This window comes from Diachasma alloeum, unplaced genomic scaffold (genome assembly GCF_001412515.2).
Source record: "Diachasma alloeum isolate Michigan unplaced genomic scaffold, Dall2.0 Dall_scaffold_00194, whole genome shotgun sequence".
NCBI lineage: Eukaryota > Metazoa > Arthropoda > Insecta > Hymenoptera > Braconidae > Diachasma > Diachasma alloeum.
The window spans coordinates 1,750,011-1,776,611 of record NW_021680359.1 but is presented as its reverse complement, the minus strand read 5'-3'; the positions used below and the strand labels follow the sequence as shown (position 1 = coordinate 1,776,611).

At 39.0% G+C, this 26,601-nt stretch overlaps 1 protein-coding gene across 6 annotated transcripts; it reads right to left on the bottom strand.

The window, feature by feature from the left end:
* Window positions 1-440: 440 nt before the first annotated feature.
* Window positions 441-26,318, bottom strand: LOC107048514 (F-actin-monooxygenase Mical). Of its 6 annotated transcripts, XM_015271704.1 has the most exons (18): window positions 25,628-26,318; window positions 22,916-23,287; window positions 19,625-21,139; window positions 19,366-19,488; window positions 19,030-19,269; window positions 18,446-18,688; window positions 17,956-18,094; window positions 15,242-15,891; window positions 14,945-15,156; window positions 14,637-14,821; window positions 14,380-14,507; window positions 7,528-10,863; window positions 7,435-7,464; window positions 5,044-5,431; window positions 3,950-4,123; window positions 3,723-3,837; window positions 3,087-3,162; window positions 1,548-1,633 (listed from the first exon to the last, which is right to left on the bottom strand). In XM_015271704.1, the coding sequence occupies exons 2-17, from the start codon at window positions 23,204-23,206 to the stop codon at window positions 3,132-3,134; spliced, it is 7,800 nt and encodes a 2,599-aa protein (XP_015127190.1). In that variant the 5' UTR covers window positions 23,207-23,287; window positions 25,628-26,318; the 3' UTR covers window positions 1,548-1,633; window positions 3,087-3,131. The 6 variants fall into 6 exon arrangements, with proteins under 6 accessions (XP_015127186.1, XP_015127187.1, XP_015127188.1 ...); XM_015271700.1 differs by lacking the exon at window positions 3,087-3,162 and having other exon boundaries at window positions 441-1,633; XM_015271701.1 differs by lacking the exon at window positions 3,087-3,162 and having other exon boundaries at window positions 441-1,633; window positions 25,971-26,318.
* Between the last annotated feature and the right edge of the window lie 283 nt (window positions 26,319-26,601).

Genomic DNA, 26,601 nt, shown 5'->3' with positions numbered 1-26,601 from the left:
ATTTTCGCATACATTTTTCAATAGATATTTGCTCTTAGAAGAGAATATAGATATTACTTTTTGCGTTCAACTTCATTCTGTGCGGATTATCTCTATAAGAATTCCAGATCACGAATTTTTCTACGTTCTTTTCTTGAATTTTATTATGAGAAACAAATAAGAATACAACGGGAAAAATTTGGAAAATTTATGTCCGAGAATTTCTACAGAAAAATCAAAATCTATTGACTTTTTTCTTTCAAATATCTGTGATCATAATATTTAATGGAATTGGTGCCAAAAACAAACAGAATTCCACTTTGCTCTGAAAAAATCTCGTAATATCATTCGATGCTCATTGTACACATTCACAGGGAAAAAATTCAATAACACCAAGTGATTGGGTAACAGCTAAACTATTTATTGAATACGAAAATAATGAGGGTGAGAATATTGCGAAATATTGAGGGTGAGCACAGTTGTTTTTAATACAGAAAAAAACTCCATATATAGTTACATTTGTTTAATAAGTCCTACATGTATTTACACAATTATACAAACTAATTTGTCAATTACCGTGTGACTTAAATAAGTGAATTTCCAACAAGAGCCCAATCCACGTAATTTGTTTCTCCCCCTCTTTCATTTTTTTTCCTACAACTTTGGCTTTGCGGTGAGCTCTTGGAGAAGCATATCATTGCTTGTTCAGAGGACTAGGCTTGAGTTTGTCAACTGCTATTAGTTGGATCAATATTTTGAAACAGATTCATTTACTTCGTCGGACAGATAAAAGCTCCTTTTGAATGCTTTAAAATTCTTTCATTTTGTTGTATTTGCACGTGAATGGACAGTGATCAATTCCAAATTGGTTTAGGCACATTAGTTACCCTCGAAATAGACCGATGGTAAATGCAGAAAGCTGATTTCAATCTCGTAAAGCTAATTTAGAAATTAATCATGATTAGTAAATTTCTCAATTTCATTAGATCAATTCGATGTTTAAAATTCCCCCTCTCTCTCACATGATTTTGAGCGGCATTCAGTGAACCTTAAACAACGGATTATGATATACATCTATTCAAAATTAGATTATATTAAGACATCATTCATCAATACCGTCTTTTTTAACTGCTTCACTTCAAAATAATTATCCCAGTCTCTTCAAATTTTTTTTATTCTTCATAGTGAAAAATATATTCTCGCGCTTATAAAATTTACAATATCACGCATATTTATTTTTCTTTTTCCGCATAATTCCATCGTATAAATCATTGAAAAATATTCTCTTCTTGTTACTGTACGTTTCTACAGCCAGTTTATCTTTGATAGCATTTCTCTGCTGTCCAATTATTTAAAAAAAATCAAATAGTTCACACCCTCCAGGGACGAACGTTTCGAGTCAATCCCTAAAATACTCTGTTGGTCCGAACACACATCAATTCCAGTACCAATTACTTGTTTGAATACAATCTCTGTAATTCTGCCATATTTCCTTCGATTTGTGGAATGAAAATTTCAATTAGTTAATTATTCGTTAAAATAATCGCGATTAGCCGGCTAAACCGAATACTTGGTGTCCTCCTTCTTGATTGGTGTCAATCTTAGGCCCTTCGATAACATTTGAGCCTCGAGTTCCTTATCCTCGTCTTTATACCTGCAATCAAATGTTTTTTCCTCTTGTTATCAATTTTTTCAATTTCATTAAATTGTAAATACTGTGCTGGGATAATCACTTCACTCTTAATACTCATTAACTCATAATTGATATTAACTGATGTTAACTCATAACTGATATTTTATTATCACAATGCAGTATCTCTCCCTCTCTCTGTACATCAAGAGGAGGCTCACCCTGGACAAAGGAAACTTTTTTTCTTTTTCGAGGAAAAATAAATGAAAATTCCATTTTTACATGATTTTTCATCATGAATCTGATTTTGTAGGTCAGAAAATTTTGTCCCAGAATTAAAGATAAAATTTTTTCTACCCTAAAATTAAAAATTAAAATTTCAATTTAAAAAAGTCCCTAACGTAGAAATTTTTGTTAGTTTTTGGAATGTATTCACCAATTTTCATAAATATTTTGCTTTGCAAAACAATGGTTAATCTCATTATGTTATATAAATTTTGAAAATGAAATATCCTGCTCCTTAACTTTCAAGTTCATTTATTAACCAAAAAATGGTGTTATTTTTAAAGGGCGGATTTTATTCTCGAAATTGTTTATGACGATCAATTAGAATGAGTGAATTTTGACAAAAAGAATGGAAATTATATGACAACAGGGAGAAACAATGCACAATTCAAACTTGAGGATGGATGTTCGCGAAATCTGGATTACTGGGAGGAACCCTCTTAACTATAGAATAACAAAAGACTAGGAAAGTAACATCAGGGATATTGAACATAGAGTTATCCTTCAAGAATGAAGTTTTTGTATAATCATTAGATGAATTTTTATTCGGCATTGCGACCATTCGTAATTTCTCAGATGTTAGTGAGGTACATTATTCTTTCGTGCTGCCATTTGAATGAGAGAGGGAGAGATTCACAGCTCGACAACGTATCCCTCTCAAAGTGCTAAAGTTCGAATTTGATGAGATTCAAATAGCGCGAAAGAAAAATGTATCTCACTAACACTTGAGGAATTACGAATGACCGCAAAGCCAAATAAAAATTTATCTAATGTGTATATTCCACGGTCAATAAAATCCTCAAACTGTTTTCACGTAATATTTGAATAAAAAGTTGTTTTTCCGTATATGAATGGAAATTTTTAAAGACAAATCAATTTGAAAATGCATCTGCTCCCCCATTTTTCATAATTAACGAGCAAAAATTGAGGATTAGGTATATTCCAAAAACTATAACAAAAATTCATACATTGGAGATATTTTTGAAGTCGAATATTCGGCTGCAAAAAATCAAAATCTCTAATTCTGAGCGATCGAAGACAATTTTGACCTTTAACTTCTCATTCTTGAGCAAAACTCCTGCAAAAAATGGTACCATTATTAATTTTTTCTTGCAGTGAAAAAGTTATTTTAACCAGGTGAGCTTCCCGTTAAAAAAAATCATTATCAACATTTTTCAAAAATTAGTCTTACCATTCCCAGTTTAAATATTTCACTCAAGTGCATGACGTTCTCGCATTACAAAGCGAAGCCGTGCCGTACAATTCCTCTTTGCCCATAACAAAATAATTCCATATTCAAGGGTATGTATTTTTGATATGTATATGCTTGATAAATGCTATATTATGTATATATATTAAAGAATCTCAAAATACAATTCAACAATTTTCATCACAGGAATAAATTTCGTCGCATCATGAACAAAACTTCGTTCAAAATATTCAAAAATAACAATAATTACTGTCAATAATGTCATAACAATTTTCATCATGCATCAACAGACATGCATGGTTTTTCAGAATCATGATTTGTACAAACTGTCTCCTTTCATAGTAACAAAAATCACAAACGAGAAAAAAAAATGTAAAAATTGGGATGCATGCAGATAGTCGTGAATTTTGTGTGCCTGCCACCAAGAAGGGAGAATCGAGTCACTGGAAAAATGAAACGAAATGATCTACGAGATGAATGAACACGGTGAATGCAACTAGGACAACGAGCAAAGCGAAAAATGGTGAAGTAAGGATGGATAACGGTGTAAAGGTGTTAGTGACTTGTGTTGCTGTGCTATAAGGTGCAATGATTGTTGGGCACGAGGGTCTACGCCACCTTTGTCGTTCGTCCTCCAGCAGGGCTATAAGAGAGTCACGTTTTGCCACAATCTCCAACATTTCTGTCAATATTTCTCCCTCTTTCTTCACGTCGTCGTTAGTTTTGTTCTTATCTGCAATAGACCAATGACTAATTATGATTTGTTTGGAACTTTCAAATCTCAGTTACGTGACAGAAGGAGACGCAGTTGGCAAAGAGAAATTAAAAAAATATAGAAAACGCACCATCATCAGCTAATCTCTCTCGTAACTCTTGCTCCAATCTCTCGTGGCGATCTTCGAGCTGCACCTCTTGGGCACGAACCAACAGTTCCTTCTCGTATCTGCGTAACTCTGTGCGCTCTCTCATTAGATCGAAGAATTCACGGAGGAGATCCGCCTCCTCTCGACCGGAACATTCTGAAAATCAGATAAGGGGTTATAAAAATACTTTATGTAGGAGAAGAAGGAGCAAAATCGACACACGGTTCAATGAAGGTCACTAGAAGATTAAAAATATCGTCAAAATTATCATACACAGAGAAATAAGAAATTCTAGTTGCCAATATAGATCTGTCAATTCCAAAATTCTGTTGTATAGAAATTTAGCGAGCTAAATGCCCTGAAAATGCGTGAAATTTTCGCCAATTAACGGAAAATTTCTTCTAAAAATCAGAGAATAAAGTTTTAATTCTCAGTCATTACTCGGGGTTATTGTAATTATATTTGAATTAATGCACATTTTCTCTTTTGAGGAAATCTTGGTTCTGAAATTCAAAACTTTTTGGGTTTCTTATTCTCGAATCGATAATTGAGTTTGTTCTAAAATTAATCTACTCATGATCACAAATCCGTTGTTAATCAGCGTTTATTACCTGACACCTTCACTTAACTAATGTTCAATGAATTTTCAATGATTCCAGAATTTTATGTTCTTAATATGAAAACGCAATCGTCTTCAAATTAAGAACGCAATGGTTCTTGATTGACGAATTTCATTCAGTTGAAATAAGTAGGTTTTTCATAGTGAATTTAAGGCGTTTGCATAATAAAATTAAGTAGCTAGTTCCACTTCTAGAACCGTGATTTTTTTCAACTCAGCAACTCGGTTCTGGAAACTAGGAACTGGAGAGACGCTTTTTTCTAATATTTACAAAAAAACAACTATTTTAATTTTTTCCTTCCAATTCACTCAATTGGATACAATGTGAAATCATTCAAAGAGCCAAACGACTCAAATGGGAAGGCTATTTGACCTTATGATCGTTTCTATCTCCGTTTAACCCGTCTTTTTCCACATTTTTGTTAATTATTTGTATTAATTATTTTTACGTAATTACCTCCTTCTCCGTTCAAGGCCTTCTCAACGAGGACTCCCCGACTCTCCAGATCTCTCTGCTTCACCTCAGTCTCCTCCAGCTTCCGCTGAATCTCTTGTGCCATCCTTAATCTCTTCTGTCTCACTAATTTCTTCGTATTCTTCACTTTACGGGAAATACTACTGCAGGATCCATCCACCAATGTGTTCCTCTGCATCTGAGATGTTAGGGCTGCAGTTTTCGAATCCTCATCGGATAAACTGTCGTCCGAAATGTGAGTTGCAGATAGGGAGTAATTGAGCGGTGGAGGAGGAACAGGTGGTGACGCCTCGAGCATGTAATGCTCGATCAACATTCCTTCGCAGGCACTTTTCGGTCTTGTGTGGGATTTCCGATCGAGTTTATCGAGCTGAAAGAATATTAAAAATCAAATTCTGCCTTTAGATGAGTGAATCAGGAGCGATGGAGAAAATGATTCCAAAAATGTTATAGATTATTTTGCAAATATTCCTGAAACTGGTATGTTCAGAGGAAAATATGAAGTTTTCGTTCATGATCAGTATAATTTTCCCCATAAAAGCTTTCTAAGGAATGTTTTTAGATCTGATCCCCTTGAGAATATTCGCAAATTAATTCTTGAATTAGTTTTAGACTCGTTTTCTCTTATAACTTCACAACAGAATCGATCTCATCTACGTTAATATACTCTATAACTAGCCATTAAGGATGTTTATCTAAAATCGCAAGTATTCAAAAAAATTCCATTTTGCTTCCGAATGGAAGCATTGTAATGGTTCATTTTGGCGATCTTCTAATTTCACTTGGAAATGATGTAGAATGTTATGAAACGTGAAGATTTAATGTTTTTAGAAAATGTGTAGGAGTGCAAATGTATGTCCGTATGAAGCTGAAACTAGCCAAAGATTCGACAGCAGAAGATTTGTCTTAGGCGACTCTAGGGGTGTACAAATATTTTTAAGTAATGTGCAAACTCTTTTGCACTTAAAAAACATTTGTACATATGATTATTTGACTCTCCTACACTTAAATATCCCCTCAATTGAATTTTACGCTGACGAATATTCTGCTAGTTTCAGCTTCATTATGTCCGTATGTATATGCGGATTTTTCAGAAATTTTTTATAAATCTTCACGAAAAAAAGTATTCAAGTTCGAACTGAAAATCTCAAATTTTGTGGAATAATTGGCATATCTAGAGTTATAATCAAGTTATAATATCTTCACTTAACCAGGGACAGCTTATTTTTGTCAACTATTTGACAGTTAGCTTCTTTATTTTGATAACAACTTTAATCCACCAATCCGCGTTGATTATTCGGAAATAAAATGGACAATATGCACCGAATGTAAAGGTTAGCATGGGTCATATGGAATTTAAAATTTAGAATATCTGCATTATTGGCCTAGATACTCCAAGTTTTCTCTTGGTTATTGGATCCAAATATTTTCTTCCATTGCCCTCTATTTTTATTTCTACTCTTGGAGCCTCCAGCAGATGAATTATCTAATTCAAAATAAGCGCAATAAGAGTCCGGGTGTAAGAAAAAATTTGTTCCTTAAGGCCCGAGTGGATTATCTTTCGAACATGATCTTGGCTGTTTTTTTTATTTTCATAATCTGAAATTATCTCCACTTGCTATTCCGTTTTACATAGCCCTAGAGTCTCCAAAAATTATGATTGTATAATAAAAAAAACGTTGAGAAAAAGCTGAACATTTTCAAAGTGCGTTTTTGAATAATATTGGGAAATAAATCCAATAAGGAGGAAATTGCAAATTAATAATTTGATGTATCTAATGGCTATTAGGTCGTCATTTGTGCCAGTAGTCAATGGCTGTCAGATCGTTAGTTACCATAATAAATTATCCATTCACTATTTCCTCTCTATCGGACTTATTTCTTAATGTTTATTAAAAACGCTCTTTGAAAATGTTCAGTTTTTTTTCTATTTCTACTTTTTTTGATTGTACAATCATAATTTTTGGGACTCCTGAGTGACGTAAAATCCGATGAAAATTGTGATATATTTTACATTATGAAGATGGAAAAACAATTGAGATAACGTTCGAAAAACAATCCACCCGGACCTTAAATGAATTTCATTTCGTCAAAGCAGCTGCAGCCAATTTTCCTCAATTATCAGAAATGTTGATATCGCATATTGCTCCATCAGTCTAAAAAATAGCGGAATTCACTTCGGATACGAAAAAATGTGATTTTCACAACTGGATAAATATCCCTACGAGATAATGGAAAATAAAACCAAATGATAAAATACAGTGCGAGCACAATTAATCATACAACTTCTCAATCTACTTTGCAAGAAAGAAGAACAAACCAAAAAAAAAATGCGAAGAGCAAAATCTCTAGACTTAATCTATGATTGCTTACATCGAACCCTTCCGAGTAAGACCTATACAACTGTAACAGTTTAAGAAAAATTAGAAAACAATGGACTCTCCCACGACAATTAAACCACCTTACCTTAGCTTTCTCTTTCGCCCTAGAAGTCAGCCTGAACACGGAGCCCCTGTCCTTGTGGCTAGTGGGTGAAGGGCTGGTTTCCTTTTTCTTGAAGAAGTCCGAGACAGCCTGGATGATGCTCTTCCTCCTCTCAGGGTCCTTCGGTTTCTTCTTATCCCGCCTCACCACGACATTGTCACTCTCGGGCTTGACCTCCACCCTCTTCGCATGAGCAAGTTCGTCCATGGACTTCGCACTCGATGCAGGCACCAAATCAAGAGTCATCTTCTTCGAAAAAGCCTTCATGTTGTCTGTACTCTTGCTGGACTGAAGTTTTCCCCCAGTCTTATGAAAAGTGAAGCTGTAGTGACGAGTTTTGGATTCCGGAGTGGTCTCCTCCACAGTCCTGGCTCGATCCTCCATGGACAACTGCCTCCTAGGGACTTTCATCCTCAAAAGTCTGATCTTATCCTCAGGACTGAGCCCCAGGTCCTCGTCACTCTTCAGTCTCGCCCTCTCCCTCGCCTCCTGCTTAGCTTTCTCAGCAGTTCTCCTTGCCTCCTCGTGCTTCAGCCTCGGTGGTGCTACTGGTGTCTTGAAAGGATCATTCCTCTCCTCATTACTTGCCAGTGTTTCAATCTCACTAAATTGTTTAATCTCTACTGAGGCTGGTGCATCGAGAGACATTTTAGCTTCTGCAAATGTGCGAATTGGCGTGGCAAGTGGGGAGTGTGCACCAGGCACTGAAGGAGGAGTACTGCATTTTACTGGGAACAATTGAATACCTGAGTTGAAGGAAGCCGTTCTCGCAGCTCGTTTCGCCTTCTTCTCGGCCGACTTCTGCTTATGCGCCTCAATCTTGTCCATCAATAGGTCCTGGATGAGGTTCTTCTGCTTCGATCGCTCTCGAGTCAACTCCTCGAGTTTTCTGGAGGTAGCTGGGGAGTTGTAACTCGTATTTAACGCCTCTTGGTTCTTAATCTCCTCGGCAATCATCTCTGCTGAACGATCTGGCAGGGCGATCTTCGAGTTCTTGCGTTTGGATTTTCTGACGTCGATGGAGTCTTTCACGTTGGAGAACTCGGCGATTCGTGACTGCAGACGTTTGACGTACTCCAGGTAATCTGGGTGGTTTATGTCTGCTGTGTCGGACTTGGACGGCTCTGGTTTCATCTCAGGCTCGACTGGAGGTAGTGGACAGACTGGACTCGCTTTGATTGTCGTTAGTTCACTCGTAGTGGTGTCCTCTGCTTGTTCAATCACTAGAAGACTGTCTTCGTCCATCGACTGGATCATTTCTCGATTCACAGCCTCGATCACTGGCTCCTTCGAGGCGTTATCCACAGGTTTTGAATTCGTCAGTCTGTCTTTGATGTCATCCATCGTCACTGGATTGATCTCAATAATATTCTCGTATTTATTGTACTGATACTTTTCCTCATCGGATATCGATTCTGCCTCAGCCTCAGCCCTGGCAATCGGTGCATCATTCAATTTTTGCTTCAATTCTCCTTTCGGCATGTCCGAGACGTTAACGAACTCCACGTACCCACGGTTTTTCACCACTGGAATGTTTGCTGTATCTCTGAGACTGTCTAACAACGACTCATTATCAGTATCCATGTAATCGATGTCTTCGCCATTAGCGAGGAGCTTCGAGGTGTCGTTGCAGGGAAAGTTGAGTGCTCTCTCAATCTTTTTAGAATAATTCTCAGACAACTGCTCGATGTCTGTTAAGTCCTCCTCTTTAGCGATCCTCGCAGGCCCTTCGTAATTGAATTTGAACTTGGGTTTTTTCGATGCTGAACTCATGTCGAACTCTGCATCCTTGAGATCAACTGAGACGAGGCCGTCACCGTCCCTCGCCCACTCCGAGAATTCAGTTTCGGTTAGGGCTGCAGTTGTGACGTCGTTCTCGAACGAGTCGTCGTGTTTCGAGATACTCGAGGCAACTGAGCTGGGACTGCTGCAGTTGCTGGCCTGTTGATTGGTCTCGGTGAGGTCTAATCGTTTTAGATTGTTGTTAATTGCCTCGATTTCGACAGTGGGGGTTTTATTGTCGTCCTCACGAGGTATTGCCCAGGGGTCTGACCTGTTTACGTCATTGTGCTCTGATTTCTCCTCTTCTCTTACGTTGAGGATGCATTCGATTGAGTCCGGCTCGAAGTTCATGGCGTCCTCTGGCTCTTGGTACCTCTCGACCTCCTCGTCCAGCAGGAGATCTCCGTCTGTGCTGTGGATCTGCAGCCTCGGGGGCGACAGCTTCCCTCGGAGAAGCTTTTTTTTGTCGTCTTCGTTCACGTCAGTTTCACTCGAGGACAAGGAATCGGAGTCCATTTCAGAGTCTTCGGTGCTGTCCTCGTCTTCGTCGTCGTTCTTATCTTTAGCTGCTTTGGACCAGTCCACCTGGGGGACTACGATGGAGGTTTCGTGGAGGGGACTCCTCGGACGACAATCCCCATTCTCCTCGTTGACCTCTGGAGACTGCAGGTCGTCGAGAATTTTGTCCAGAATCTTATCCTTCTCGTCTTCTATTTTAACTTCCTCTTTTTTGTTTTTGTTCTGATCGTTGGGTTCAGTACTTTTGGGGTAGGACAGGATTCGAGTGCGGAGGATGTTGGGGTCTGTCTTGGACTTCATGATGTTTGTTTCCTTGAGCAAGTCTGGGAGAGGGGTCTTCTGGGTTGCTGGGTTTTTCGGTTTTTCCATTGAGGAAATTAATTGATTTGGCTTCGTGGAGATGGGGGAGAGAGGAATGTTGGAGGTCGTTCGTAATTTATTCGTGCCCTGGAGGAAGGCTTGCATCGTGGGGCTGGGGACTGGTGCAGGATTTAAGAGCTTCTGATGTTGAGATATCGAGTCTGTGAAGTTTCGTAATTTTGTGTCGACGTTTGAGGTCGATCCAGACTTCATGACGCTTCCTCCGAGGACTGAGCCGCCCAGGAGATACTTCTTCTTGAGCTCCAGGGAGAGCTTGGAGGCGATACCCTCAGTTGAATGCGTTCTATTCAACAAGTAGTCCCCTTTTCTTGGGTTTATTAGAGGCATTGGGCTCAGGGTTGTTGGACGAACAACAGTTTTACCCAGGTGTTCGATGTTCGTTTTATTTATTGGACTGCTGGGCTCATCGTTCTTGACGTTCCCGTTGACTGGTGATATCATTCGACTCTTCACCTGCACTTTCTTTGGTTGGACATACTGACCACGCGTTTTTCGCACGAAACAATCGTTTATCGTTATCTCAGGTATCTCGTGCTGTGTTGGCGTTGTGCCGTCATGCTCAAACTCGGAATCTGTGGAGATCTCAGTCGCCGAATTCTCTTGGCACTCCTCACTTGAGGACTCGTCCGAGGCCACCTGCGACGGAAATTAATGTTAATTGTTGGATTTTTTTTTAAGAAGAAAATGAATGCCGCAGTGGAGAGGTAAACGCAATAATTTCGAAGAGAAAAAAGGTTTTAGTTCCCAGAATCGAGTTACTGATTTTTTTTAACTCATGGTTGTGTAAGGGATTGCACACTGAGAGAAAAACAAATAAGTTGTCCAACAAGTCTTGTTTGCGCCAACGAAATCGCTAGTTGAAAATTGCTAAAGAAGAAATTGTTTGTTTTGAATTTGGCACAAGAGGCCGATAATTTCCACGAGGCGGTGCCTTTTCCGGATGAAAATATCTCATATAGAGGAATAGTTATCAAGGAATATTTTCTACCTAAGTTACAAGACCATATCATTATTATTATTTCACTTAAGGATTAATAATTTCGTTTCTGTGATTATTGAATAGCCGAAACGAAGAACTACTCTTCCTTGTTTTGCATAAATGAACATTTTCCGGGGGCAAAATACGGATGGGGGTATCGAATGATGAAGCAGAGCTAGAAATGACATTTCTTGCGTTCACAGAGAATACATTTTTTTGAAACTACTAGATCGATTTTTGCGACAAAAATTTTTCATCTCGGCGCACTCTTGGCATGTTTGGCATGAAAAAATCCTTTTGTGATAATTTTTAAAAAACTATTTTTTTGGCGCAAAATTCGTCCTTCTCTCAGTGCAGTGAGAATAAGAAATTTGTTACTTAATTTCAGAAGAAAAACCCTCAAAATTCAGTACCAAAAACCGACTTATTTCACGTGAAAAAAGTTCTCAAATCAAGAACTATTGTAGTCTTAAATTGAGAACTTTTGCATTCTCAAACAAAGAACATTGGAAAGAGATGAGATTCTGGAATAATTGAATATTAATTCAGCATTCATTGAGTCAAATGTCAGGTGATACACTTTGAATAATAAAGGAGCTATAAACACGAGTACATAAATTTTAAAACAAGAAAAATCATAAATGCAAGAACGAGAAAGTTCATATTTTCAGAACTTGAAGATTTTTTTTTAAATAAGAGAACATACGCTCCCTTGAAATAAAATTATACTCTATTGAAGAAAAAATGATTGAGAATTGCAACTTATTCACCTCATTTTTAGGGAAATTTTTTTGACAATTTCACTTTGCAATCTTTTTTTGTTCGCTAGATTTCTGTACGACAGTTTTAAAAATTCGAGATTTTCAGTAAAAACTAGAACTTTTTTTTCCCTGTGTTCATTTTTCATATCTTGTTAAAGATGGAATTCTCCCGATAATGAGTCGTGTCAGATGAAAATGTCAAGAGCAACAACAACGCTCATCTGACATTTCCCTCTAAAATCACTAGTTCTCAGGACGAATGCATATCCAATGAAGACATTGAAATTGACTCATTGAGTTTAAACTCTCGACTTCAGATTTTGTTCAGGCGATTATTGCGAAAACAGACACCCGTGTCGTGTTACGTGTTTTTGTGATTGAAACGATCAATTTCTAATAACGATAGACAGGTGAGATATTAGATAGATACTTCAATTCGAATTCACACCCAATTGCTGGATTAGATATTTCTTTTTTGTGGGATAATTAACGAAAAACGAAAAACAAATTTTTTTGTGAGATTTTAAGCACTTGGGGTTCACGCACAATTAATTTCAGACTCTTTTCCCCTTTGAATTTTACACAGTTAATTCTGTTAATCAACACAAAACACACCATTCTCATATGATAAGTTTTAATTGTTACCTTCGTGTCATGTCAATGGCGTAGGTTCGTAATAATTTCGATACCAGCTTCTGTTTTTTTTTTTTTAGATTGGTTGAATTTTCCTGTTTGGTTTTTTGTTTGAAATATATTTTGAAACTTTATTAAATAATATCTCACACATTTTTATCGTTATGAGAAAATCATCGGTGTCGTAATCATACGTGCATTTACATCGTTACAGACTCATTCAGGCGCCATTCCATTTATATTATTACGGCATAAACGGGCTAATGGGGATATTCGTCACGATATTGTGCATTTTTCTTTTTTCTGGGCCTCCTGATCGCTCTTCAGTGATTTTTTGCCGGATTTACCGAATTTTAGGGAAGATATTGAACGGTGTGAGTCACATTTTCGGGGAGCATTATCCGAGTTTGAGTCGATGTCTTTTTGTGAATTGTTGGGGGGATTATTTGCCTCCTGAGGGGCGCGCTTTCTGTCTGGTCGTTTGGGTAGTTCATCATCCGAAATGGAAATACGTTCTTTTGGAAGGATTATTTCTTTTTCAGTTACTGAGATTCTTTGAATGGGTTCTGGACTGTTTACGATTTCAGACTTCTGAGGTCTCGAAAAACTGTGCTTTTTAAATAGATCGATTTTTCGAGGTATGGGGACAGGAATTTCCTCGTTTTTCAGTTCACATTTGTTGCGCAGATCTTTTTCACGTGTTTTGGGGGATTTTTCTTTGAGATTCTCTGAATTGATTGACATTTTTTTCTCCGGAGATGCGGTTACCGCTTTTTCTTTCTTATCCACGGAGTCGATCGAGCTTGATTGGAAATATTTCAACAAATCTTTCGAATTTATTCTATTGGAGATGTGGGCTTTTAGCTCAACTTCATTATGAGGTTTGTAATCAGAGACTGGGGCAGAAATGGGCTCTGGTGTCTGTGACGTTCGAGGGATGGCTGAAGTTAATATTTGTTCTGAGCTCTTCGATTTCTCAGATTGCAAAGAACAGAAACTCTCAGGGCTTTTTGATTTTTCAGATCTACTCAGACTGGGATTTTGCTCTGGACTCTTCGATTTCTCCTGTCTCATCGACTCAAAGTACTGATTCATTTTGGATCGTGCTGTCTCTCTGGACAGTGGTCTCAAATGAGCCAGATCAGCGTTTTTCTTCTCCCTACGTAGTCTCAACTCTTGCTTCAGAATGTCATACGAATCCTGAGCAGGTTTCTCTTTACTCTCAACAACTTCAATTTTATGATCAATCTCGACTTTCTGCTTCTCCGTATTCCCCACGATTTTTTTATGTGATTTCTCACGAGACATGCCCGAATGTCTCCTCTCAACCCCCGGAGAGGAAGTAATTAAATCCGGCAAATTATCATCACTAGGTTTAAGCAGATTGTCATCACGACCACTCAAAACATGATTATTATCCCCCGAAACAGCAAGATCAGGAAGGCTAGCACACTCATCCTCACGATTAAATTCCCTCGAATTTCTCAACTCTAGCCCCTCGTTACTACGACTACAATTGCTATGAACGTTACTACTACTACCACCATGACCACTGCTACCATTGTACGCATCTTCCCCCTTTCCCCCCAAACTCTTGAGCCCACCGTCAACCGCCTCAACAGCCACATCATCAACAATTTGACAAATCACCTGTACCTTCTCCTCGTCATCTAAAACTACCTCATTACCCGGCAATGGCTCTACACAATGTTTGGTATCACTGGACGTATAATCCAAGAGTTGACAAGTCTCCCCAGTTTCCCCAGCTGTTAACTTCACCTCAGTTTCGGATCCAGTCTCGGTGTCATCGGACTCCCTCGGTGGTACCTTCACCCAGACCTCCTGTTTTCTCAGCTCGCGGGCCCTCGCCTCATCCTCGTCTTCGGTCGCCGTGCCACTCTCTTCGTCTACGCAATTTTTAACAAGGTCTGAAGTCGTCTACATCAGGATTACGGATTTGTCTGAATATATATACATGTGTCTTTTCTCTTTACGTCTTACGTCTTTCGCTGGGTTGCACACGTTTATCTACCTACCCTCGCTCGTGTAATCGTCGCTGGAGTCCTCGTACTCGTTGCTACCAGTGTCTGAATTAGCACCCGAGCCATGGGGATTCGTTGAATACCTCAGTGTCCAATTTTTAGCCAATTCAATGGTGCCCTCGGTCGTCAGTGGCTGATCAATGGCCTCCTCGTAGATCTCATTATCATCATCTGAATCACTGTTTCATTCGGGTTTTTTTTTACGTTATTTTTTCAGCAATCTCCTCAATACTCTTACTCCATGATAATTATTACTAAGTCTCTGTTTAATCAAAATATTAAGTCTCGGATTAAGCAAATACCTCATATCAGATATATCATCGCTCGAGCCCATTTCTGCTGCTGACGCACCGAAATTCCGGTCTGTCCATTCATCCTCATCCATTTGACTGTGCGCCTCCTCGGCGTCCGACATTTCCGCAAGATTTTCAAATTCAATTCTCTCGGGTGTTTGACCACGATCCAAAAGATCCAAGCCAGCTACACCGTCCAATGGTGGCTTCAGTGTCTGACTCTGTAATGAATTATTTAATTTAGTTACACGTATGAATGATGCATGGGATTGGAAAGTTTAGTATGGGCCATTGTCTGTGGCTTACCTTTTCTGGGGCTGTTTTAATTTTTCCCGATGAGTCTGGTATGTTCTCCTTGTTGAGAAGTGGCACTTTTTTCTTGTCCAGTCGTGTCTTCATTGTTCCAGGCAGGCCAAAGTGCTGGGTACAATAGAAACGCCCACCGTTCTTCTCCCTGTCGAATGTGTGATTGCCAATTCGAAGGGATGTCGAGCAGTATTCACACCGGAAACAACCGCGATGGAAGAATTTACCCTCGGCGGTGAGTCTCTCCATGAGATAGACCCTCTTATCACAAAAATGACACGTTTCAGAACCCCCCTGGGTCGGCAGGACAATCGCCGCTTTTGAATTTGATCTTTGGACCTTGGGCTCGCTGTCCTGATTCTTATTCGCAAATTGCTCAGCCATTGCTGACACTTTGTTGTGTCCCAGTACGTTTCCCTCTTTGATCTTTCGGTCTATCGACTTCAGGGTATTGTCGATTTCCGTGTATTTACTCTCTGGCTCGTTTGGATCCTTTCCTTTCTTCTCCATTTTTATTTGACGCGCTAGAAATTGCTCTCTGCTCCACTTTGGCACGCGCTCTCGGTCCTGTCGCGCTCCTCTACTCATTTTGTTCTCCTCGATTTTCTTCTCAATCTCCTTCACGTTCCAATCCGTTTTTTCAATTTTTCCTTTGAGGTGGAATTGAAGAAAGGAGAGAAACAAGGTTTTTACTTTTGTGATTGACATTTTTTAAATTTTATTTTTGTGGTCCTACACGTGGAAAAAATCGTATAGAGTTGTTCTGTAGAACCTTCATGCAGAAATTATGTGTATATAATTTTTGTGTACGTGATTGGACTGCTTTTACAGCATCTTTGTGTCTCAGGGGATTAGATAAGAGCTATTTTATTCTATAGGGCGATCCTATAGGCAATTCTCCACTGAGAAAAAAATTGTAACATCTGAAATGTATTTACTTGAGACAAAGACACGTCGCCTGAGAAAGGTCTCATGTTGTAAAATATTCGTGTACTCAAGGAGGATTCTGTTGCAAATGAAGTTCATTGAATGAGCTCACTCAAATCGCGTAAAAGCATCGCCAATCTTCAAGTATTTATTGTTTTCATGATTTGTTATGCACCTCCAATGCTTCGATATGTAGTATATTCATGATGTAACGCGAAACGATAGTGATAAATGAATGAGAATTTATTCGAGTTCCGTGAAGCGCAAACATTATGAAATTCGCGTTCCAAAGCCATTTATTTAAGCCATTAAAAATAATTTATTTCAATAGCGAAGTGGTAAAACGATACAAGTCAATTTTGACTGTTCACCAGTTTTCAATGAATATCTCGGAATCTAAGGGAGATAGCAAAATTTTTGTGAAAATCTTTTTTGTAGAGCCGATTGAGAGCTACAACAAAAGTAATTACAAAAATTTCGCTATCTCCATTAGATTCGGAAATATTCCTCAAAAACTCAAATGGGAGATAAGTCGACTTGAACCGTTTTACCACTTCGCTACTGATTTCTCTCAAATAAATATGGTCTATATATTAGGAACTTTTTCTCTCAGTGTATGGTTTTGTCGTATATGATGTTCAGATATCTTCTACACACAAGGTCTTCCCTATAGAAGTTTCTGTAAGATGCTTATAAGAATTGGAACTTGGAAAATTTTTAAAATTTCGTAAAAAGGAATAATAATGAACGAGAAGAATTGCGGCTTATGGAATTGAGAACATTTTCCAAATCCCAATGTTCATAAAAATCTTGCAGGAATTTCAACAGATAAACTTATCCCAATATCATATACAACAAGACTGACCCTATTTATAATAAATGTTCTATGGAACATCTCCATACGATTTTTGCATCTCAACTCAAATATCGAGAAGTTTCATAATATCTCATTTAAGGCCCGGGTGTACTATCTTTCGAAAGTTATCTGATTTTTTTTTTATCTTTCATAATCCAAAATTGTCAATTGAAATTATCAAAATTGTCAATTGAGTGGTACATCATGAAATTCCCAAAAATTATGATAGAATAATAAAAAAAAACAGAGAAAATTCTAAACTTTTTTAAAGAGCGTTTTTAATTGAGATTCATAGTGAGTTGAAAAAAAGTGGAAATTACAAATATCTGTCATTTTCCATGGGGGATAACAAAACACTAATACCTCATGGGAAGTGACAGCTAGGTATCTCAATTTTCAAAACAGTGGTATGTAGTCATCTGCCATTTTTATGTGATAAAAGTGTGATTAAAAAATTCTCCAAAATATTACAACTTTTTTTCAAAGAGCCTTTTCCGTAATAAATGTCTCTGTGCAGTGTGGGAAAAAAATTACGAAATCAGTCTTCCCCCTGCATGATATTGGGTGACAGGCCGCCATTTGTCACCGTAAATTAGATACATTTTTCAATTTCTCGTTATTCAATTTATTTTGAACATAAATTAAAAATACTTTTTGAAAAAATTGAGAATTTTTTCTACTTTTTTTTGATTATTCATTCATAAGTTTTCAAAAACTTCTGCAAGATGCAGGACTTAATTGACAATTCTAGATGACGAGAGATGAAGAAAAACATCGAGATAACGTTCGAAAGATAGTACATCCGGGCCTTAAGTGAAATAAAAAAAAATTAAGTCATTAACATTGCAAGCAAAGAGGAAAGTGCCTCACTCACTGCTACGTAAATTGTTTCGATCACCGGGCGTTCCACTTTATTTTGCAATAAACTCACCAATTGCTCGTAGAAGATCTCTCGGTTTCTTTTCCGTTGGCGTTGCCCCGCGTAATTTATCCTCCATATTTTTTATCCTCCCCGAAAAATCCTCGTCCATGCCACCCTTGTGCTGCAGAGCCATTTTCGGTTCCCTATCCTGGAGAGCATAAATACAAATCAATGAGCAATAATAGATGATAATTAATCTTGGCAATGAATTATCCTCGATGAGAGATAACTCAACGAATTAGCCAAATGAAAATAACGTCAATTTATCTGGTTATAAATAGCCACGCATTATTGTATTAGTCGTTAGATCCACAAACTAACTGGTCAACTGAAATGAAAATTTTCACACACGAATTATGAGTGAATAGACGTGCTGAAAAAAAAACTGTCTTAGTTAGCAGAAATTTACTTTTCTGCGCAAAAAACGCAAATTAATGAAGCCTTGATTGGTTGATTTGTACGCTTTCACACCTCACGTTTTCTCCAACAAAAATCTTACTGGATAAAGTATTTTCTGCTCTAATTCTTTAACCCGATCCTTGAAATCAGCGGCTGTTTGACGATATAAATATATTGAATAATCTTCGAATGGGCCATCGTCTTTTTCACGTTTAGCATTAGCCTGTAGCATCTGTAAACTCTTATAAAACTGCTGGGTCGCCATTTTTCGTAAAAATTGCCGTCTCTTCATTCTTTCAATGCGATTGTTCACAATGTCCTCGAGTCGTTTTTGCCTTTCCTCCTTATTTGTTCAAATACAAATAATCCAATTAAAAAAATACACCGTTAAATTTATTTCTCTCAAACTAAATTAATCAAAAGAGTACATTCCGAGAGTAAAAAAATAATAACTAACTGTTTGGGGGGTGATAATTTTGATATTGAATGAGGGAAGGTGCTTCTAAAAATCAATTTCGAGGCCCAGGAATCTTGTGATAGCCAGTCCAGTGGTGAAAGCCATCACACCCAAAAAAATTCCTCGATAAAGTCTGGGGACAATCTTCTCCTTCCATGGGGACTGAACAAGGACGGAATGCACTTTGAAAATCACATTACTCTCCACCAAGATGAATAAATACTTACGACACTCGCCCCCATTTTTTCATTACTCCTTCGCTTCCTGGATCTCCTCCCAAGGCTTCCATCAGTCTTCTTATCCACAATCACCTGTACATTCTCATTATTGTGTCTCGAGGATCGTAAGTGTCTTGCCCTACCCGCTGTCTCGTGTTTAGCCAAACGCCCGATCAAGTGAACCTTCTGTTCACTCGTGAGCTGCGCCAACTGTTTATCATACAACGGTCTCTCATCCGCCTCTGGCTCCTGGCTCCCCAACAAAATAAAACAACCAAAAAGGAGAAAAAAAAACCATGGATTACATTCAGGGATCCAATCCACCGAGTCAAGGGAAATACTCACCAATTTGGGATGCTTAATGTGAGGTATTTCACCACGGAAGGCCTCGTACAATTGCGTGAGGTAGGAAAACATGGCTAGTTTATCGGGTACGTCGCAATGGGCCATTTCTTCACCGCTCATTATCTACATTCAATTTCATTTCAATTGTTAGTGGGTGATTAAGTGACAATGGCACGAATAACATGAATGAAATGAGCCAATGAAAAAGTACAAAAGAAAAAATGATACTGAAAATAACAAAACATGCAGATGCCCTCACCGGTGCAATACCAAGCTCCTTCTCGAGAACGTCAAAAGCGAGCTGATTATTCTTCTCAACTTCCTCAGACTTAAGCGAATAAAAATCAATCAAATCCGGTCGATATCTGTGAATGATCGCGCATATGGCCAGTCCGTCTTTGAATGATGAAGTCATATCGGTTATTTGTACGGCGTCATAGAGTGCCACCTGTTTCTGGAGCCAGTGGAGTAATGTGTCAGGATGAATTTGTGTGTCACGACGACGTCGTTTTTTCGGTAATTCAACACTGGGCTGTATTGGGGGCTGTTTGAGGCTCTCAGGATCGTCAGTCTCCAGGAGACCTCTCACCTGTACCGTGGACACAGACCTGGGATTGAGATTGGGGTACCTGGTGTGGGGATCAAGGGTATAAGCGGCATAATCACGATTCAAATTCTCCGGGGTCGTTTGCCCGAGTAGTCTGTAGATGGATTCACGTTCAGCAAGGACTTCGAGGGGCGAGTGCTGTGCACTCCAGCTTTTAATGGCCCAACAGGCGTCCAGAGAGCTAAGGAAACCCCTGGCGCAGCCTGAACCCGTTGGCCAGAATGGCTCAAGCAAACTGTCACCAACTAGAGTCATGAGGAGTCTGTGTCCGTGTCTCTCTATCACTCTACTTGCATTCTCAGCGGCATACATCGAGGTAAAATCAAACATTGCAACGTCCGGTTGGCCATAATGATTGACAGCAAACTCCATGTCCATCATTTGATACTGAGTGGAGAAATCAGCTGCCTCCCTTGCGTAAAGCATCAAGGCATCACGGTCTACATTCTCTTTAGCCAATAGTTTGGCTGTGTCAGCGTGATCTTGAAGTATCACTCCCTTGTCTATGAGGCTGTGTTTCTTAGCTGTCATCACGAAATAATGCGTGTCGTCTTTGTAGTATACAATGTTCTCAAGGTCAATTCCTGTATCTTGGTACAATTCCTTGAAAAATTTTTGATTGAAGATAAATGCAACACCACTTATCTCCTCCACTCGTGCCTCAGCCTCGGTACGTTTATTTATAAAATTAGCTGTTATGGCTATAGCCAATTTGCCACGAAACTCCTTGCGTTTGAAACCCTCCAGGGTATTTCGTTTGCCATCAGCACCTATTAGCACGTCGAATTCGTATTGAGAGACTGGGTGGTCGGGTGGTGTTGTTTTTGTTCGCCAGCCGATTTTACCCTCCTCCTGGGTCTCTGGGGGTGGCACGAGAGCCTCAAAACTCACACCCTCGTGAAATTCAACGCCGAGAATGAGGGCTACTTTTAGGAGGATGCACTGAAGTTGACGAATACTTATGTGGTCAATGGAGCCCGCGCAGAATTTTCCGAAGAATTTTTTCGCACCCAAACCACGGAGATCTTGGATGACAAATGGCCAGAGGTGGAGGACATTGTTTCTGGACATTCTGTCACGCTTCTCGATGACCACGACTTTAGCCCCGAGCAGTTGGGCCTCGATGGCTGCACGTAAACCGCAGGGACCACCTCCAATTATTAGCACCTGGAAAGAGAAAATAAGGGGTTTTAATTATTTTTAGGCACTTGATATTTCAATGGGCTTGTTTTTTCGTATTTTTGCTTCTGAGTGGAAGCCTTGTCATCGTTTAAATTTAAGTTTTTACAAAAAAGTTGAAGAAAAACATTAAATAAAGGGTTTTTTTTATTGTTCGCTAATAAATCGATGGAATTGGATCTTTTTTTCAAATGCAGATATTTTTGAGTTCTATTCATCAACATTAAAGTCCCTATTATCCCTATAAAATAGGGTGTTCTTAATATTGTCCCCATGTTTTTCGTAGATAATGTTTATAATAGTCCCCAGCTAATGCAAAAATTGTCAACTAGCGGTACTATACATTTTAGGAGATAATAAATAATGAAATGCGGGCTTCTAACATGCGAGGCATAGGCCAAACGGAGGTTGTAAGTCCCGCCGAAGTAGATTTTTCCATCTTATCAGCAAACGGTTCTTACGTTGTTCTTTAAAAAACAACTCGTGATAGATTGATAAATTTCGAAAACGGTGAATTTTTTGTAAAATGTTATAGTACATAGTTTCTACGATTTTCAACTCTAAAAAATGGAAATTTCGTGAATGCATGCCTTGTGTGAGTCAAAAAATTCAGCAACTAATTTCCCATTTTATTCAAACCATTATTGTTGCCTGCATCAATAACACATGAGAATAGAAAAACTCAACTTATGAGAATGCAATTAATTAAGTTATTTCAATTTTTTTCCAGAAAACCATAGGGACTAATTTTTGAGTCCATACAGTACACTTTTGAATTTTTCAAATTTTGTAAAAATCGGTTGTCCCACCATAATTAAAAAAAAAGTTCTGAATTCATTGAATAATGGATTAAAATATTCTTCGGATGTCACTTCGACCGAATTCGAAACTGAAGGCGATAGCTGTAATTGTTGTTTTGATTTTTAGAATAATGTTCAAAAATTTTGTATTTTATAAAAATTACTATTGCCAGGATATCTCGAGATGTCATGCTCTAAATTCATTCAATGATAGCTGAAAGCATTAGTTTCTAAACCACTCTGCTGGAATTAAAAGATCGTTGCGATACCTATATTCGTTGATTTAATTTTTATGATGATTTTTTGTAAATTGCTCTGAAAGTGCACTTTCTGATGATTTCTTCAAATACGATGGTTCAAATTGATTCCATAGCATAGATAACATCATTCTTCCATTCGATTTATAAAAGAATTTCGCAGATTATTCTCATAGCATTCAAAAGATTGTTGATTTTCCAACTTTTGGAAAATTTAATTCCACTGATTATTTGAACAAGAAAAGGAAAAATAATAAGTGATTCGACGCCTTACGGGGCTAGCGCACGGCGCTGAGCGTGGTCACTAGATGGATGGGTGACCGCGCGGGAACACCTCAGGGAAGAACATTGTTTGGAAAAACTGGAAAGAGCATCTTGGGAAAAACAAATATGCGGAAATAAAAAACGGGATGAAGGAATAAGAAAAACCGTAAAAACCGAGAGGTATACAGTGGAATTGAATGAAAAAAAAAAAAAAGTGATTCGTTAAAATGACTCACTTCAACTTCACTTTTATCGAATAAATGGATGGTTTAGATATACGGTATTAAACTAAATTAAAAATTGATCCAATTGACCCAACTGATTAAAGAATCAATTGATTAAAGATTACAGAATCAAATGAAAGATATCGCTAATTTATTACCAAAAAAACAATACTATATTGACATAAAAGCAATTTCCCACTTGTTTGTGGGTCTACTCACTCGTGTATTGGGACATGCTTTCCCTCGATTGTAACACTTGTGATTGGCCCGTTGATCAAATTTTTTCCACAATGCCTGTGCCTTCCACGATCTCAATTTCGATTTGAATTTTGGGTAGAACTGAGGGAAAGTATTGGAGCGCATATTAAGTAGATCACAAAGGTGTCGAAAGTGTCCAAGTATGGACTTGAGTGTTGTGGCATTGCAGAACTGATCAAAGACCTCATTTGCCATAGCAACTTCCGGCGATGCAGCGAGTTGCTTTCTGCCCCACTGATGACCATGATCCATCTTGCGTTAATTGTCGTTCCCCCTTGTCTTTCAATGACTCTCTTCTCAACCTCGTTGATTATCTCTCACCGCGCCTGTCTCCTGCAATCATAAAACCCAGTGGATTCTCGTTACGCATCGAAGGTATCACCAATATATCATATCAAATACGACAGGAGAGGAGAGGAGAAAAAAAAAATGAGATGAAAAAATTGTCGGAGTTGCCTCACGCATGAACCTGCGGCGCCCTGATTATTTAGTAGATCAGTCTCGCTCGGCGGCGAGCGCTTGGCTGGCACTCTCGAACGCGTGCAACCGTGCGCTATGTATCAACATGTATTCCCTTTGTTTCTTGTATTCAATTTTTCTAATTTTACCACTCGCATAATCAACACTGAATTCACCAGTGGCTCTGATTCATTCTGATTCCCCTTGACACCAGCCAGCATGATAGATCGCAGAAATCAATATAGGACAGATGAAAAAAATTTGAAAATTGGACGTGAGCCACTTCGGAGGGACAAATTCTCTGCCCCTATTCCAAGTGTCGGGATGATACACATTGCAGCGAGAGGGGGGGAGTAATCATAGGAATACATTGACAGAAACGAGTGTGGCCCGCTGCTAAAAATACCCCGGTGGAGGGACCCCAAGTGGGCGACCGAGATGCAGTAATGCTGCCATCCGAAAAACTAGAGCGACATCAATTTACCAACCCCTCTCCTCAGACGGACGTAAAATGAAAACAATTCATAAATAACAATTCATCTGCCTTTTGAGAGAATAGAAAACATATTTTTAATCTGGAGTGCGATGTAATGTGTCGTTAATTGGCCGGACAACGCGGAACTGTCGTTGAACCGACCGGCTGACTGGCCAACTACGTTGACCCCTTCGATGCTGTAGTGTCTCCACTGAGTGCAAGAATTGAGACGTCACAGAGCCGTTGGACCCCCCCGCTGCAGCTGCCCCGCGGAGGCAAACCTTCTTGAAAGGCTTCTATGCAAACTTATCCGCGTCAATCTATTCCGAGTGTGCGCTACGCTCCGGCAATCAGCGTGAGATGATGTAGAATCCAGGATGAAATAATGGGGGAAAAAACGTATTATATGTAACCTTGAATGCATGATTTCCTTTTTTCCATCCAGTTTGGTGAGTTTTTTTTTTTTCCATCAACATGACTCACGGGAAAAAAGGTATGAGAAGGATTGAATGGCTGGACTCCTCTGATCACGTTCTAATTGAACGCTTCGAAAGGGACATGAAAAAACATTGATAATCTGTCCAGGGTATCTAGGCGGTGTGGACTTGATTAAGAGTGTGTGGGCAGTGTGTATGACTCTCACCACCATATCCGTGAATCATCCATGAGATCTCAAGTCATGTGTGGTTTGATGCTAAATGCGGAAGAGCGTAATCACGTCAGACCACGCGCTTGAAGGAAAACTTATCTCACTCGGACATTGTTTTTTCCACTTGATCGATGTATCATTCTATTCAAAAGTGGCATTTCAATGATTTCATTGATTTTGTGAATGAGAGTGAAGTAAAGACAAATTGTCGGTTGCAAAGTGACTCAAACATTTTTCGACAAAGAATTGCATTCATTTATTCCTCTTAGTAAATTACCAAGGTGGTCTCTCTATCATTATGGGAAAAAATGGAAAAATAAAATGGGAAAAATCGCATACATGCGAGAGTGCGTAATTACAGTGGAGCATGCGATGCCAAGTTACCGTGAAGAAAAAAAATGATAAATCAAGTTACATGATTTTTTGTTATCCTGCATTTGCGAGAAAATTATTTTCAAATTAAATTGAATTGTTAATGCGCCGGTGTAGGGATTATTTTTAGCAATTGCCAGGGCAATTCTGCGAGTTTGTCCGCAATGATAGGTTTGTTGACCGCACAACGGCCTGATTCACAAGTCTGACAAGGAGGAAAAAAGAAACTAAAAGGGCTCTGGAGGGCAAGTCAATATTTCTTCAGAGTAGTTTGAGGGTGGCAGATAGTTTGTCATTCGATTAGTGTACACAACGAGACGATTGACACGCGGTCTGACTGTCAATGAGTTTATGCCCCAGGCTGACTCGGTCATTATCATTGCAATCGTGTATTACACCTTCTCTTCTCTCCCCCCTTGCCCCGTATGGGCCCCTGAATTTATGACAGGCCCGCAACAAACAGAACGAAACAATTCGAGCGGTAAATTCTACTAAACCGAAATCGTGTCAAAAGACAAATAAACGGTGACAGGTAAACTCCACCCAGAGCATGAAACAATTCTCAGAAACTGAATTTCACTGTTTCACCTACAATAGGACTAGTTTACCCAGTGCAAAAGAATCGAATTCACTGCAGCAGTCGTTTGACAACGAAAAAATTGAGGCAGTGGCATTTCACGTGTCACGTAAATTATTCCCTTATCATGAATTTACTCACATTTCAAGTGGGAGAATCCTTCGGGCGAGGCATCCGTAAATTCCACGCAGAAATGCGTGGGTTATAAGCCAACACAAGAGACAGTTGTAATAATTATTTTATCTCTCTCTTACTCGCTATTTACATGATTGGCCTTTCACGATTCGCGAGGATCCGCTGTCATCGTGATAACTATCATTGATGGATTTTTGTTTAAACGATCAAACAGCCATACCACACACAAATAAATCACACACTGTACACCGATTGTTCTTGTCGTCTCCTCTCTCGTGAGGAATAAAAGAGAAATAACTCCGGGACGAAAATATATATAGAAAAAGATAGAAAGTGACGATGGACTCACCACTTGTCCACCATGGCGGTATGCGTATGTGTAGGGAGATAATTTATCTATTCTTTACTTTTTTTTTCTATTTCTCTAATTCCGTCCCCACTGATGTGACTCAAACGGATTGGCACGGATAAATGGAGTTGACGGTGGGGCGGGAGCGAGAGGGAGAGGAGTAGAAAAATAATAAATTTGTTGTAGAAATTGTATGAAATAAACAAATTGGAGTGGATCGAGTGAAGTTGACCGTGGCGAGTGGCCGACTCGTCTCGTACAAAACGAAACGGCCAAGAAGTATGCGGCCCCAAACCGTAGTCGAGAGGTTGGGAACTCCAGTGGAAGTTGACACACGATTTTCTCTAAACCCTGTGTGTATTGCTGAGGGTGAGACAAGGATAGAATACGAGGGGATTTTCTACGTGGGTCTCTCAGTGGGGGTAAAAGAAGGCGTGCCCCCTCTCTCTTTTCATTGGTGGCATTGCGCCATGGCAATGCCGCGGTGGAGAATGAATTTGTATTTTCTGGACAAATCAATTTTTTAAAATATAATTCGAGTGTAATGCAGGCGCTTTCAAATCATCAGCTATTGGAATTTTGGCAATAGCGTACAGTGGAGGGGAATGAGGCGAATTTACGGCCGATGAAG

Excerpts from the sequence above, each read along its gene's own strand:
- LOC107048514 (XM_015271700.1), bottom strand. The coding sequence starts at position 23,206 with ATGGATCATGGTCATCAGTGGGGCAGAAAGCAACTCGCTGCATCGCCG. Across the intron at positions 19,270-19,365 it reads ACATTAAGCATCCCAAATTG|GAGCCAGAGGCGGATGAGAG; the intron begins GTGAGTATTTCC and ends TTGGGGAGCCAG. Across the intron at positions 15,157-15,241 it reads TTAAAACAGCCCCAGAAAAG|AGTCAGACACTGAAGCCACC; the intron begins GTAAGCCACAGA and ends AATTCATTACAG.